The sequence below is a fragment of the Dipodomys merriami genome, unplaced genomic scaffold, assembly GCF_024711535.1.
Source record: "Dipodomys merriami isolate MVZ:Mamm:240054 unplaced genomic scaffold, mDipMer1.0.p SCAF_26, whole genome shotgun sequence".
Lineage (NCBI taxonomy): Eukaryota > Metazoa > Chordata > Mammalia > Rodentia > Heteromyidae > Dipodomys > Dipodomys merriami.
In genome coordinates, this window is record NW_027204048.1 from 3,430,497 (window position 1) to 3,445,103 (window position 14,607).

Consider the following 14,607-nt stretch of genomic DNA (forward strand, 5'->3'; position numbering starts at 1 on the left):
TTTAGTCTTACCATTTTCTCATCACCAAATTAATCACCAGTTCATTAGAGGAAAAAATATTTACAGTAACTTCAGTCATAGGTCAAAAGCTTTTAAATATTCAAGAAGCTCAGTTGGCAGCAGAACTATCTTGGGATGTGTATTCCTTGCTGCTAAGCAGCAGGACAAACATTTCTAATTGGCCATTGTTGTGAAGGTCAAATCCAGTGTATTTGGGCTGGAAGCAACAATGGCCTATGTGTGATTTGCAGCTACCAGTTGCCTTTGTTTCTTACAGTTCATATTTCTGCACATAGTTATTATTTAACAAATGGCTAGCTTCCTAAAAGTAAGTAGTCTACCATGGCAAATCTCTTCTACATGTGTTCCATATATATATATATATATATATATATATATAATGTATATATACGTATATATATGTATGTATGTATGTGTGTATATATATATATATATATATATATATATATATATATATATATATATATATATCTTACAAGAACACCCCGGGATTTTTTTTCCATTTGGAGAAGAATGTTTATTGAATAGAAGGAGGAGGGGGAGATGTCCAATTATTTTTCAACCTCAGACATCCTTTCTATCTGCCATGTCTTCTCCCTCCCCCATGTCCTTTCCCTTCTTGAATTCCTTGCAAAATCCCCCATGCCTCCCTCTGATAGCATTTCTGTTTTTTTTTGTTGACATTTACTATAACAGCCTTGCTAGGTAGAAGAAGATGGAATCATTTAGCATCAAATGCTCTTCTACAAAAACAAAATCCTTGCATTACAGGGCCCAAAATTGGATAATTCTGGATAAGAGTGGGCCAGAGACAAACATGTGTAACTTCTGAGTTGGTAACATTTTTTTATAAGTAAAAGCTGGTAAAGCAACTTGAAGGAGAAGGAACAATGTCCACAGTATACAACAAGGTTGTGACGAAAGGAGGGAGGGGTTGTACTGAAAGTCAGAGTTAACCATGTTTAGTGTGTTCTTAGTGTGTTCTGTGGATGTCCCTGATTGTGATTCTAACTTACAAGGCAGACACTCAACTTTGGAACACTAGAACAATGTAGCCATTCATCCATCTATCCATTCATCCATGATTCATCTATCTATTCATTCATCTACCAATGGTTCACTCATTTATCCATGAAATTTTCCACCTATCCATTCATATAACACGTATTTTGCTGAAGAGCAATGTTGCTTGGGAAAGTGTAGCAGTGTACAACCTCAGCTCTTCAGTTGATTCACCAGCAAGCTAGAGTCTCCTAGATCCCCTTCATCAACCACACCGCCTGTACTTCATGTATTCAAAGATTTTTTTAAATCTAAAAATAATATCCATGAGACAACATTTGAGTCCATCTGAGAGCTGAGGATACAAGAAACTTAGGTGTACTAACATCCAGAATGTTCTTCCAAGTAGCCTCTTAGTTACACTAGCTTTGGGTGGGGTCGATGAAAGGAGATGAATATGCCATAGGTAAAGGGTAAGAGCCACAGCCACACCTTTACCCTGCTGCAGAATTGCGTGGCATTCCTTAGAGTCACTCCAGACACCAGTCAGACATGAGCCAATGGCAGGGGAGAGGACAGCAGGAAGGAGAAAGAACTTCTAACATCCCGAGGGCTACGGATGGTACTGAAGAACGTCCCAGTTTCTGTAGCCATGCAGTGAAGCACACTCTGGAGCCTCCTGAGTGCTAAGACCCTAAGTCCTGCCAAACGGCATGTTGTAGGAGGGGCTCTCAAACATCTGAAGCCAGAGTAAAGAAAGCAGAAAGATGCCAGAACACTAAATCCAGATAAAGTTGTCTTCAAGTTGCAGCACAATCTAATTAAGCTCAAATGGAAAATTCTACTGTTCAGAAGAGAATGTTCTTTTTATATAGAAAAAAATAATTCTATTGTCAAGGTGATGTACAGAGGGGTTACAGTTACGTAAGTAAGGTAGTGATTACATTTCTTGTCGAACATTGTTACCCCTCTCTCATTTTTCTTCCACTTTCCTTCCTCCCACCCAAGTTGTAAAGTTCATTTCCAACATATTGTCTTGTGAGTATCGCTGTTGCATTGGTTCTCCCTTTGTCCTTTGTCTCATCATTTTGTTGTTCCCCTTCCCTTCCCTAATTCAGATAAATGTCTATACAATATGCAGGGTACCAAAATCAAATACAATGACAATAGGAGATAAACCATAGGGAAAAAAAAACACAAAGAAAAAAGAAATAACTTCACATATAAAAACAACAACAAAGAAAAACCTCCTGTTTCCATATCTTGGAGTTCATTTCGCTTAATATCATTTTATATGGTCATATGTACATAGCTATTGAGCTATTGTGATCCTTTTGCAGGACTATCCTAGACATATACTAATTATTACAAATAAGGGAAACCATGGAGTCTATGTTTCTTTGGGTCTGGCTTACTTAATAGGATTTTTCCAAGTCTTTCCATTTCCTTATAAATGGGGTGATGTCATTCTTTCTATTTGTCTTCTCTACTTGAGTGTAATTCTGATGCTTGTAGGTCCATAGGGCTGAGACAGGGAACAGAAGAGCCAGATCCATCCCCTGCCATGCCAGTTGTGCAATCCAGGTCATTTCTGGCAAAATCTACACTTGATTCCACCGTTAGTGGCAATGAATTATTTGCATTCATTCTTTAAGCATTTGATGTTTCTATACTTTATGTGATGGTTTGCTGAAGGAAGATCAATATAACAGAGATTGTTTCTCTCTGGCTTAAAATATTCAGAGAGGCAAGGGGGACAATATACAGATAAATACGTAATTACTTCACCTTACCTAATTTATTAAAAAAGCGTGTCTTTAGAGAAATGCTAACTTACAAAAGAATTCTCTTGTCATTATCTCTAAACGTGTCAGTTGAGACACTATTAATCTTAGAAGAACATTTCCCAGTGTAGTGTTTAAAGGATAGAAAAATCTTTATTTTCCATTACCAAACAGAGTTTTTGCTGGGAACAAATGTCCAGTGAGAGATTCAAAGGGGAAAAAGGAAGCTTTCTATTTACTTGCTCTGAGTTTCTTCTTGGAGAACAGATTATTAGGCTTCTTCCTCAGCAAGGCTGGAGCCTTCAGAATTTCAGTGCTATTGGGGCCCTTGCCTTTTTCTTTTTGGTTGTTGCTCCCCTCCCCCCTTATTTTTTGTGCTGGTCCTGGGGCCTGAACTCAGGGCCTGATACTGTCACTGAGATGTTTTGCTCAAGGTTAGCACTCTGCCAACTATGGCTCCAATTCCAGGTTTTTGGTACTTAAGTGGAGATAAGAGTCTCACAGACTTTGCTGCTGATCCTCGAATCTCAGTCTGCTGAAAGTAGCTAGGATTACAGGTAGGAGCTATCAGAGCCTAACTTGGTAGTTGTCCCTTTTAAGATGTCTTCTTTGACATTTTAATTAGCCTTTCTGTGGATATGAATTTTTGTAGTCTCTTAGATACATAGTGAATGGAGAGTAGGTAGTCAAATTCCAAGTGACTCTTATTTTAACGATGAGCTTTCACTGGTGTCTTCCCGGCAGCATGAGATTTCTTTTCCTGTGTCACCTGCTAAGCTAACAAGGAACCACTGCTAATCTAAGGAAGAGGAAGCAGATAAAAGGCTCTTGAAGTTCAAATGGGATCACAGAAGATCCTAAGTAATCAAAGCCAACTGAAGCAAAAGAACAAAGCTGGAAATGACCACTCTACTTGACTTCAAAGTATGCAACAAAGCTGCAGTAACCAAAAACCTCTAACCAAAACCTCTAATGGTCTAAAAGCAGACACAGAGGTCAATGGAACAAAAAAGAATGCACAGAGATAAACATATGAATTTATAACCAGCTTATCAACTCACAGTGGAGAAAGACAAGTCTCTTCAAGAAACAGTGTTAGGAAACTGGATATCCACAGACAGAAGAATGAAACTAGACCCTTGTTTTTCACTTTTAACAAAAAACAATTCCAAATGAATTATATTGAAGACCTGAAATTATGAGACATCTCTGCCTTTGGATATTTTTGTTCTGCTTTTCTTATTTATTTATTTTGTTGGTCGTGGGGCTTGAACTCTGGGCTTGGGCGCTGTCCCTGCACTCTTCAGCTCAAGGAGAGCACTCTACCACTTGAGCCACAGCGCCACTTCCTGTTTTCTAGTGGTTTATTAGAGATAAGAGTCTCATGGAGTTTCTCGCCCCGGCTGGCTTTGAACTGCAATCCTCAGCTCTCAGCCTCCTGAGTAGCTAAGATTATAGGCGTGAGCCACTGACGCCTGGCTGTTTTTCTCATTTTTGAAAGTCATAGAAATATCATGATGTGGCATTATTTGTAGCTTCTTTGATTCCACTTTATTTTGTGATATATACTTATGTTGATGTATATATCTTTATTTCATTAGCCTTTATGGCTGTGTAGTATTCCATTATCTATCCATCTGTTAATTAACATTTGAGTTGCTTTCTATGTGTTGCAATTCAAATAGCACAACTATGGCAGTTCAATATATTTCTTGGTGCAGCACTGGTATGTGTTGAGTATATGAATGTGAATGCAACTGTTTTTAGAATATATATATATATATATATATATATGCAATTTTAATATGCCAGGGTGTTTCCCAGATTAATATGGTGCTTTTTTTCATTAGTTTAAATTTTTATCATTAATTTTAGCTACAGATAGACATACTCATGCTTTCTCATAGTTATAACCTATTTATTTATTTTTGCAGTATTGGGGTTTGAACTGAAGGACCTCATGTTTGCTACACAGATACTCTACCATTGTAGCTGTGTCCCCAACTCTCATAATTTTAATTTATATGCTCTCATAGTTTTAATTTACATTTTCTTCTTTTTCTCTCTCTTCTTTCTTTCTCACTTTTTCTTTCTTCTTTCATTTTTTTTTCTTTTTTTCTTTCTTCCTTTCTTCTTCCTGCCCATCTTGAGGCTTGAACTCAGGACTGGGCACTGTTCCTGAACTTCTTTTGCTCAAGGTTAGTGCTCTACTACATGAACCAGAGCTCTACTTTTTTTCTTTTTTTTAGTAATTTATTGTGTATAACTTTCACAGGCTTTCCTACATGGGCTGGCTTTGAACTACAGTCCTCAGATTTCAACCTCCTGAGAGTTAGGATTACAGGTGTGAGCTCCCCTTGCCAGCTAATTTATGTTTTCTTGATCATACAGAGGGTAAGAAGGTCTTCATGTATTTTGTGTTGACTTTCAATTTGCTAAACCCTTAATTAAGTCCTCAATTTTTCCTGGGCTATTTGATTTAAATTCTTTTTGATAGTTCACTGACATAGCAACTGTAAAGGTATTTTAGGTAGGAGTTACTTTTTAGTTTGTATGCATTACTGACATCTTCTTGCATAAGGTAGCTTGCCTTTTTGCACCCTGGATGACATCTCCTGATGAGTAGAAAGCCTTGAGTTCGATAGGACACCCTGTGGAGCTGTGGCGCATTGGCACCCTGCAGAGTTGAGTGCTTCTGATTTGAAATTAAATGCCCATCAAACTTGGAAAAGATGGGGAAGTGGCTGAAAAGAGACCTCCAAAGCAAGTTAAAATTAGTCTCTTTCATTTCAGCTTGTTTTCTAATACAACAAAATATTTAAGGCTGGATACTTTATCAGAGAGATTTATTTAGCTCATAGTTCTGGGAATTCAACATGTGCTTAGGTCTGCTGAGGGCCTTCTTCCTCTATCACAACGTGACCGGTGGCCAAAGAGAGACCATGTGTGTGCTCTAGAGGCCACAGGAAGACGACAAGTCAGAGAAATCCAGGGGGTTAGACTTGCGGTGAGCTAGAAACAGAGGCTTCCACCTGTAATCCCGCTGCAGAGGAGGCACCGGTTAGGAGGACTGTGATTCAAGGCTAGCAAGGGCAAAAATGCAAGATGCTATCCAAAAAATAACTAAAGCAAAAATGAGCTTGAGGCATGGCTCAAGTGCTAGAGAACTTACCTAGCAAGTATAAGGCCCTGAGTCTGAATCCCAGTGCCACCTGATATACACAAACCAACTTACTCCCACATGGGCTTACTTACCAAGATGTCATGAAAGCAACAAAACCCCCTTTTAAGGCATTATGAGTAGTGGCCTAATGGTCTAGCACTAGGCCTGCTCTTCAAGGTCCTCCCTCCCCTCTTCCAACTGCCACTCTGAAAACCAAACATCTATCACACAAGCTCTGGGGAACACACTCAAGCCATCCCCAAATAATAACCCTTTCCAACATGAACCTCTAATTATAACCTTTCATTATGAACTTGTAAATAGAAGAGAAAGGTGTACTTTCAAGCCACATTGGATTTTCAGAATTAACAATGTGGTTATATAGAGGCAAGAGTGGAGGGAGTGTGATTGTGCAGAAGGGTGGACCTTGTAAGCGCTGGGGAAGATCAATAGCACAGAGCCAATGGCGTTTAAATTAATTCCTTGGAAACATTCTATAAAATATGGACTTAAAAGTTATTTCTTCATTGTGGCCAGGTGACTCACATATGTAATCCTAGCTACTTAAGGAGGCTGAGATCAGAGGATCATGGTTCAAAATTAGTCTGTGAAGGAAAGTTTGTGAGACTCTCATCTCCAATTGAACACCAAAAAGCCAGAAGTGGAACTGCAGCTCAAGCAGTAGAGTGCTAGACTTGAGTATAAAAGTTTAGGGACAGCACCGAAGCCCTGAGTTTAAACCCCAGGATCTGCCTCTCCTATCTCCCGCCCCACACACACATTGAAAAAAATCAGAGGTAGTGGTGGCTCACAATTGTAATCCTAGATATTTAGGAGGTTGAGATCTGAGGATTTTGGTTAGAAGCCAGCCTTTGCAGAAGAGACCATGAGACTCTTATCTCCAGTTAACCACCAAAAAGCTGAAAGTGGAGTTGTGGCCTAAATGGTAGAGGGTCAGCCTTGAGTGAACATGCCAAATAAGATCATAGACCATGAGTTCAAGCCCCAGAACAGGTATACATAAGAGAAGGGATCAGAAGAAACCAAAGGAAGGAAAAGAAAAGAAACAGTCAGTTTCTCTCACATGGCAACCTTTTCTTTCCTTTCCCAAGTTCCTGTGAGCAGTAGGAAAATACAAAAAACCATTAGATAAGTGATACAAGAAACAATTCCATTCTTGGGTCAGAAGGCCCAAGGTGTCTCTGGAAGACAAAAAACAGGGACAATATGAGACATGTTTGGACAAAGCCAAACATGTGCACAGCACAGCGATGGTTCTGGGTGCCTTGGGCCTTTGATACATGGGGCAGCCACCATGGTGAGTAGGCAACTATATTTGGGGTCACTTTTCCCCTTCTTCTCTTGCTTTGTGAAATCATGAGCAGCAATAATCTGTAGTTGAGGGCACCTGTGAGTGAGAAAAGACAACTCCAGATAGACCTAAAAACTTTACTGTGAAGCAAGTTATCCATACATACTCTTTCCACATCAAACCCCTTTCTCCAACCTCTGGAGACCACTTTATTAAACAGATATGTCAACCCCAAAGGTGAGCACCCAACAAGAATCACCAAGCACTTGAGAAAGCATCCATCACTGAATGAGAAACTCTGACTCAGCCAAAAGGACTCCTCACCAAGAAACAGAATTCTGGGAGCCAACAGGATTGAACCTTTCCAAGAAATGAATGGTAATCTTTCCAAGGAAAAGAGCAAATGCTGTTCATGAAATGAGAACAGGCTGCTATTTCAAGATCCAACAGGTTGTATTATATGGGAAATGAAATGCTTAATTGACACTTAAAAAGATATAAATGACACAAAGAGCAGAATGCGCACAGCTGAAGAATGAACTGGCAAGTTGGAATAATGAAATAAGTCAGTATCTGGAAAGACAGAGCTATAAAGATGAAACGAAGATGGAAATGCATGGAAGATAGACCTGGGAATGTCAAAATACACATACCAGTACTGTACTCAGGTTCTTTCAATGGAAAGGTAGAGAGATGAAAGGGAAACAGAGAGAGAGAAGGGGGGAGGGAGAGAAAAAGAGTGAAAGAAGGTGGGGAAAGGAAGAAAATAATAAAACAAAGGCAGTAGTCATTGATTAGAAAGGTCTAGACAGGACAACAGGACAGTAGAAGTCTAGGTAAATCAGTAAAGAGGCTCCTTGTACATATTGAAGCCAAATTTTGGTACATTAAGAGTAAACAAACTTTGAAGGGCTTTAGGGAGAAGGTAGTTGGACTCAATTTGTTTTAGAGATCTGGTGACTGACGCCTTGAAGAGATGAGAGGGATTCATCTGAGAGTAGGGAGGCTGGGTGCAGAGAGATTTGATGTCATATATTTTGCATTTTAAATATAAGAATGGTTTACAGCAGCAAATTTTTCTTAGTGGTTAGACTTACGTAATTATTTGAGAAGAGTAGTTCAAATTCTCTCTGATACATTGGGCTGTTCTTCTAAGTGAGGTCTTTGAACCGTTCTGCAATCCCTGTGTCAAAGTTTTCCCTGCAAGGATTTCACCACCATGAATGTTTGTAGGCCTTTTCCTCCTGAGGACATGACCTTGTTTATCACCTTAGAGGTCAGTACTAGGACTCAACTCGTGATTGAGATTTCCTTTCAAAGTCTCTGGCTCTCTGAGGCTGACAATTCTTTGTGCCCAGAGGCCTCTGTTTAGGCTTGTTGGTAGGACTACAGGATTACCTAGTTTCTACCCAGAGCAAGATGGAATGCTATTTACCCTGGGAAATCTTTTAAAATGAGTAGGAGAGAACAGATGCTAAGTTTTATTTTGTATTAAAACTGAATTAGCAAGAAGCAGCCCATTGGTAACTTGATCACCTTGATTAACTGTACAGGTCACTGCAGTGCTCAGAATACTTGTGGGTACATCATGGAACAATTAGAGAGAACATGAGACCAGAGTTCTCAGCCAAGGGCTCCTCACTGTGACAAATGACCAGTTTTTCTGATCACTATTTATGTAGAGAATTTCTTTATCCAGTTAAGAATACTATACTTTATTGATTAAAGGAACTCCAACCACTGATTTTTTTTTCCATCATAACTCCGTAAACTTTTCTTGTATGATTTTTAGAGGCCAGAGCCCACCAGTTGCTGAATTTAACTTACTCCTGAAGGCACACACTTTGGAAACCTACGGGGTGGATCCTCACCCATGCAAGGTAACTGTTCCACACATTGGGTGACCATGTAATGATTGTCTAGCTCCAAAGAGAATTAACTGGTGTGCAAGAAGAACCCTCTGATAAGATTGCCACAGCCGGAACCATACTTTATAACTGGAAGGAATACCAATAGATTATGCTTTCATTGGAGTCTTGCAGTTGCTCATTAATTGCTATGATTTTAACATCAACATACATACATTTATCCACTAAGTGGATAAGTGGAAAGTTAAGAGGATCCTAACAGGTTTATTTTCAAGGTTATTACCAGCAAGTATACAGTCTTGAGACCTAGAATCATGGTTTGAAGCCAACCTAGGCAGACAAATCTATGAGATTCTTATCTCCAAATAACCAGTATTAGAAACAGCTCAGGGTGTTGGGGGTTCACATAGAAATAAAGAGGCCAACTCGAACTGGGTAAGGCAACTTCTGCAAAGTTACTTTTGACAAAAAAGCACACAGAACAGGCAGGTTGCTTCCTTTTGATCTCTAACCCAGCAGGCCCTGCCCTTCTGTCCTCATTGCCTAAGTTCAGGTTCACTGCACATGGATGTAGCTTAATTAACAAAATGTAATTACATTTCAAGGAGCTTCTAATAGAATGTCTTAATTAAAGTGCTCAGGAAAAAGGTACATATAACTACATTGTAATTAAGAAGGGCTAAGCCACCTGGCTAAAGCAGGAATTCTTCAGAAAAACAATTTTCAGGAGATTAACAGAAAGGAAGCAAACTACTTTGGCAGAAAAGATACTTTCTCACAGCTGTAAAAAAAAATGGATGTGGACAGAGGGTTCAAATGGTAAACTACTACTGGTCCTGGGTTCAAGTCCCAGTTCCAGCATAAAAGGAACAAAAAGATAGAGCAGTTTTTATAAGGGAAAAGCAGGAAGAAAAAAGAGATTTCAAGTTACATTCTGTAATTTATATTGTTTGGTCGAATGTTTTTTACAAGGGGTTAAACAGACCACTTTTATCAGAATCACCTGGGCTGTACCCCCATAACTACTGAGTCAGAACTTTAGGGGTGCAGCTAGGAAATTTGTTTAATTTCCTAAGGTGGTGCCATGCGCATATTTACAGAAAAGATTTAAGTGAGCAATATTCTCCTTTCTGTAATTTTGACTATGCATTAACCAACATAAGCATAAATCCTAAGCTAAATTATTTACATTAGTCAGGCTCTTAACTGTAAGGTTTAGAGTAGTCCTGCCACGTTTATTTACCAGATTCAACCAGCTAACTAGCTAAGTACTAGTTTCTCAGTGTTCCATTCAGGCTGCTCATTTGGAAGGTTCATAAACATCTGCTGGCCAGAACACACCCATTCCTAATGTACATAGGATCTGTGAAAATATGTAACAGGTTCCCCCCAATTCTGGTGTGTGACCAAGGTGTGGTATCTTCCAGACTGACATTTAAATCCTCTTGTTCTACCTGTGCAATTGTTCTGGAATATTCTCCAACTTCTGGGAACAGTGGAAGTCATTGCATTCCATTTCATGCTTTAGATTTGACCCAGAGTCTCTTTATTTTATTTAGTCTTTGGAGACAGACTTGATTTTGTTGTTATTCCTTGTACTGAACTTATCCATGAGATATTGAGTGTTCCTGGTCTAGGCTGGAAACAAAGTAGGCTTTGCTAGACAAATTTTATACTGAAATTGCCCGAAACTCTTTGGGGTATTGATTAAGGTGAGTAGAGATTGCTTAGGGGTTGGTTTCATTGCATTAAAGCACTAATGGGAACAAGAATAGTTGCTCACAATATAAAAGCAGATCAAGTAGACATTAGAATGGAGGCAGTGTTTGGGAGTCATCTGTGTATATTCTGGTGGGGCCAAAGGACCATTCCTTAATGGGCAAAACTACATAATCCCACCCAAACTTTGGAAAGCTCAGAAGCTCCCCACCTCAGAAATTTACTTTATTGCTGCAATTACTGAACTAAACATGAAATCAATCAAGGAATATGAATGAGCATTTTATTTATTGCTTATTTTATTCTCTTCACTCCAAAAAGGTGTTTTTTTCCTTTTTTTTTTTTTCAGGATTCAACAGGCACTACAACATTTTTAGGATTCACTGCCGCAGGCTTTGTGGTGTTCCAGGGAAATAAAAGAATCCATTTGATAAAATGGTGGGTATTTTTCTTTTGAAAACTGGTTTATCAATTTTTAAATCCCTCTTCCTTTCTTTGTTTTTTTTTAGGGCCATATCAAAAAAAGCATTCCTCATATTGATGGTTTTGCCTAACCTTGATCACAAAGGGTTTCTCCACCTATAAATCAATGCCAGTCTGGATTGTCCTTGGAGGGGAACTGAATTTGTCTAGATGAGGAATTGGCACAGAAGACCTAGCCTCAAAGGCTTTGCTTTCAAGAGGGGGTCCTTATTTCTGTACTAGAAGCTTCTACTAATCTGGCCAGTATGGGTTTGGGGAACTTGGGATAGGTTCTGATGAACTAAGCTGCTAACATTTTGTTTCCTGATAACAGAACATTCAAAGCTGGGTAATATATAAAGACAAGAGGTTTATTTTGGCTTATGATTCTGGTGGCTGGAAAATCCAGATAGCATAGTGTGGCATCCTGGTTGCCTCGCAACATGGCAGAGAACTAGAAGAGAGGTAGGCATATGTAAAGGGCATGTGTATGAGGAAAAGTAAGAGAGACTGGGGAGGAGGGACCAGGTGTGACCCTGACAGACTTGGCATCCTTGGGGCTTCCTGGGTGGTGAGCTCATCCTGAAAACTGAAGGTCTGAGCTGTTGGGTATGAAGTTGTGGAAATGCCCTCTTGCAACTGGCCTGAACCTCATTATCCTCAATGCTATGATCCTCTTAGATGGAGGCTTTCTTCCAACATCCTTTTTTTCAAAAAGTCAAATCTTCCTTTGTTTTTGTTGGTGTTGGGGCTTAACTCAGGGCCTGGGCTCTACCACTTTGACCAAAGCTCCCTTTCCAGTTGTCTGGTGGTTAATTGAAGATAAAAGTCTCACAGACTTTCCTGCCTGGACTGGCTTCCAACTGCGATCCTCAGCCCAAAGAAGAGAAGTCTGTGAGACTCTTACAAATAATTAATGACCAAAAAACCCCAAAAGTTTGGCTGTAACTCAAGTGGTAGAGTGCCAGCCTTGAGTGAAATACACTGGGACAGTGCACAGGCTCTGAGTTCAAGTCCCAGTATGGGCACACACACACACACACACATGAGGAGTGGACATTTTTTTGCATTGGAGATGGATGGAGAAAGAGGGGGAAAGTCAGATACTTTGATGCCATGATCATCTACTAACTGAATCATAAATAAACCATTTTCTTTCTTTCTTTCTACCTTGCACAATGAGCTGGCCAGTTACTATTTCAGTCCTTAAAAACTACAAGCATTCTTGAGGTTGTTGGAAGGGGGATAAAGCCTCAGAATAAATAATTCTGAGCTGCCTATTGATCCTTTCTTGGGGAGAAAATTACTGTATAATTTACTTGAGGTTTTTTTTATTGCTTGTTAGACCTTCACCTATGATAAGACAGTATCTTCTTTCATCATGGTCTGCTTTGCATTGCCAGATTTCTACAGGAAAGCCAGGTACCCTAATCAGCTGCCATATTTGCTTTCTTCTCATTCTGACATTTTCTTTCCTTAGGCCGGATGTCTGCAAATTGAAGTTTGAAGGGAAGACATTTTATGTGATTGGCACCCAGAAGGAGGTCAGACACCTTTTCTAACTACCTGTTGCTATGCATGCATGTATAATGTATGTGTGCTTATAAGAGGAAGGTTCAAGAATGGAATTTGCTTTTAGGATTGCAGTTCTCAAAGACTACAACTTTGCCATGTGATGTTAGCTGAGAACATTTGAGAGGTCAACAAATCAACCCAGTCAGCCCTGAATTTTCACATTGAGAAATGCTGCCTATACCAATGACTGCTTATTGCACAGCCCTAGCGTAAACTTAATGGGCTCTTTCCCTACTTCTTTGTGTCAAAATATGGAGAGATGAAACAATGAAGGATACTTACAAAAATAGCAACTGACACTGGATAGTCATACAAATAGAGTCTATAGTCCCATAGTATTAAAATAAAGGACTTAACAGATACACACTGTGGTTTACCATACTATGTATTTTTGGAGAAGGCAATTACCAAAATTACATCAAAGATAGTTCTGATCTTAGTAGATGTTCTTGGGTTTGTTTTTGTTTTTGTTGTTTTGTTTTGTTTTGTTTTAGTGTGCCATTACTAGGGCTTGAACTCAGGAAGCCTGGGCACTATCCCTTAGTTTTTTAAATCAAGGCTGGTGCTCTGTCACTTGAGCCACACTTCCACTTCCAGCTTTTTGGTAGTTAATTGGAGAGAAGAGTCTTATGGACTTTCTTGGCTAAATTGTGATCCTCAGATCTCAGCCTCATGAGTATCTAGGATTACAGACATAAACCACTAATAACCTGGTTCAGTAGGTATTCTTGAGCCTGGCTATTAGCTCAAGTACTAGTTATTCAAGGATGCAAATAACATGTTAGACTAATCTCAATTTTATAAAGGTAAGTGATGCTTGGAGTGTAAAGAATTGGGAAGCTCATCTCTTTTTTTAATTTAAGTTTCATTGTAAAGGTGATATACAGAGGGGTTACAGTCACATAAGTCAAGTAATGAGTACATTTCTTTTTGAACAGTGTTACCCCCTCCCTTATTCTTTCCCATCTTTTCCCTTCCCAACTCTCCTCCCAAGTTGTAAAGTTCATTTCCAACATAATGTCTAGTGATTATCAGTATTGAATTGGTTTACCCTTTGCCCCACTGTTTTTGAGATTCCTTTTCTCTTCTCCAAATCAGCTAAACTTATATACAAGACCAAGGGTACAGAAATCAAAGACAGTAACAAAAGGGAATAAACCAGAGGGAAAAAAATGAAAGAAAAAAAGAAATAATTGCAAATAGTACAATTTTAAAAAACCTCTTGTTTACATTTCTTTAAGTTCATTTTGATAAGCATCATTTTATATAATCATATGCAAATAGCATATGTTGTGGTCCTCTCCTAAGAATATTCTAGTTATTCTGGTTTTATTACATATGAAGGAAACATATATTTCTTTGGGTCTGGCTTACTTTGTTTAATATAAATTTTCCAAGTCTTTCCAATTCCTTAAAAATGGGACAATGTCATTCTTTCTGATGGAAGCACAGAATTCTATTATGTATACATACCACATTTTCTTGATCCATTCATCCACTGAGGGGCCTCTGGGTTGATTCTGTATCTTAGCTATGGTAAACAATACTGCAATGAACATGGTTGTGCTGGTGGCTTTAGTGAGGGCTGGTTTGTGGTCATTTGGGTAAATGCCCTGGAGTGGAATTTCTGAGTCAGAGACGCTTTATGATTAGTCTTTTAAGGAACCTCCATACTGCTTTCTAGAGTGGTTGAACAAGTTT

General features: G+C 39.0%; 1 protein-coding gene across 6 annotated transcripts in view; it reads left to right on the forward strand.

The window, feature by feature from the left end:
- Positions 1-14,607, forward strand: part of Frmd3 (FERM domain containing 3) — a 280,263-nt gene that overhangs the window by 208,638 nt on the left and 57,018 nt on the right. For all 6 annotated transcript variants that reach the window (XM_070035521.1, XM_070035522.1, XM_070035523.1 and 3 more), the window contains 3 exons: positions 9,075-9,162; positions 11,219-11,307; positions 12,812-12,875. In XM_070035521.1, the coding sequence (XP_069891622.1) occupies positions 9,075-9,162; positions 11,219-11,307; positions 12,812-12,875 (241 nt within the window). The remainder of the gene's footprint in view (positions 1-9,074; positions 9,163-11,218; positions 11,308-12,811; positions 12,876-14,607) is intronic.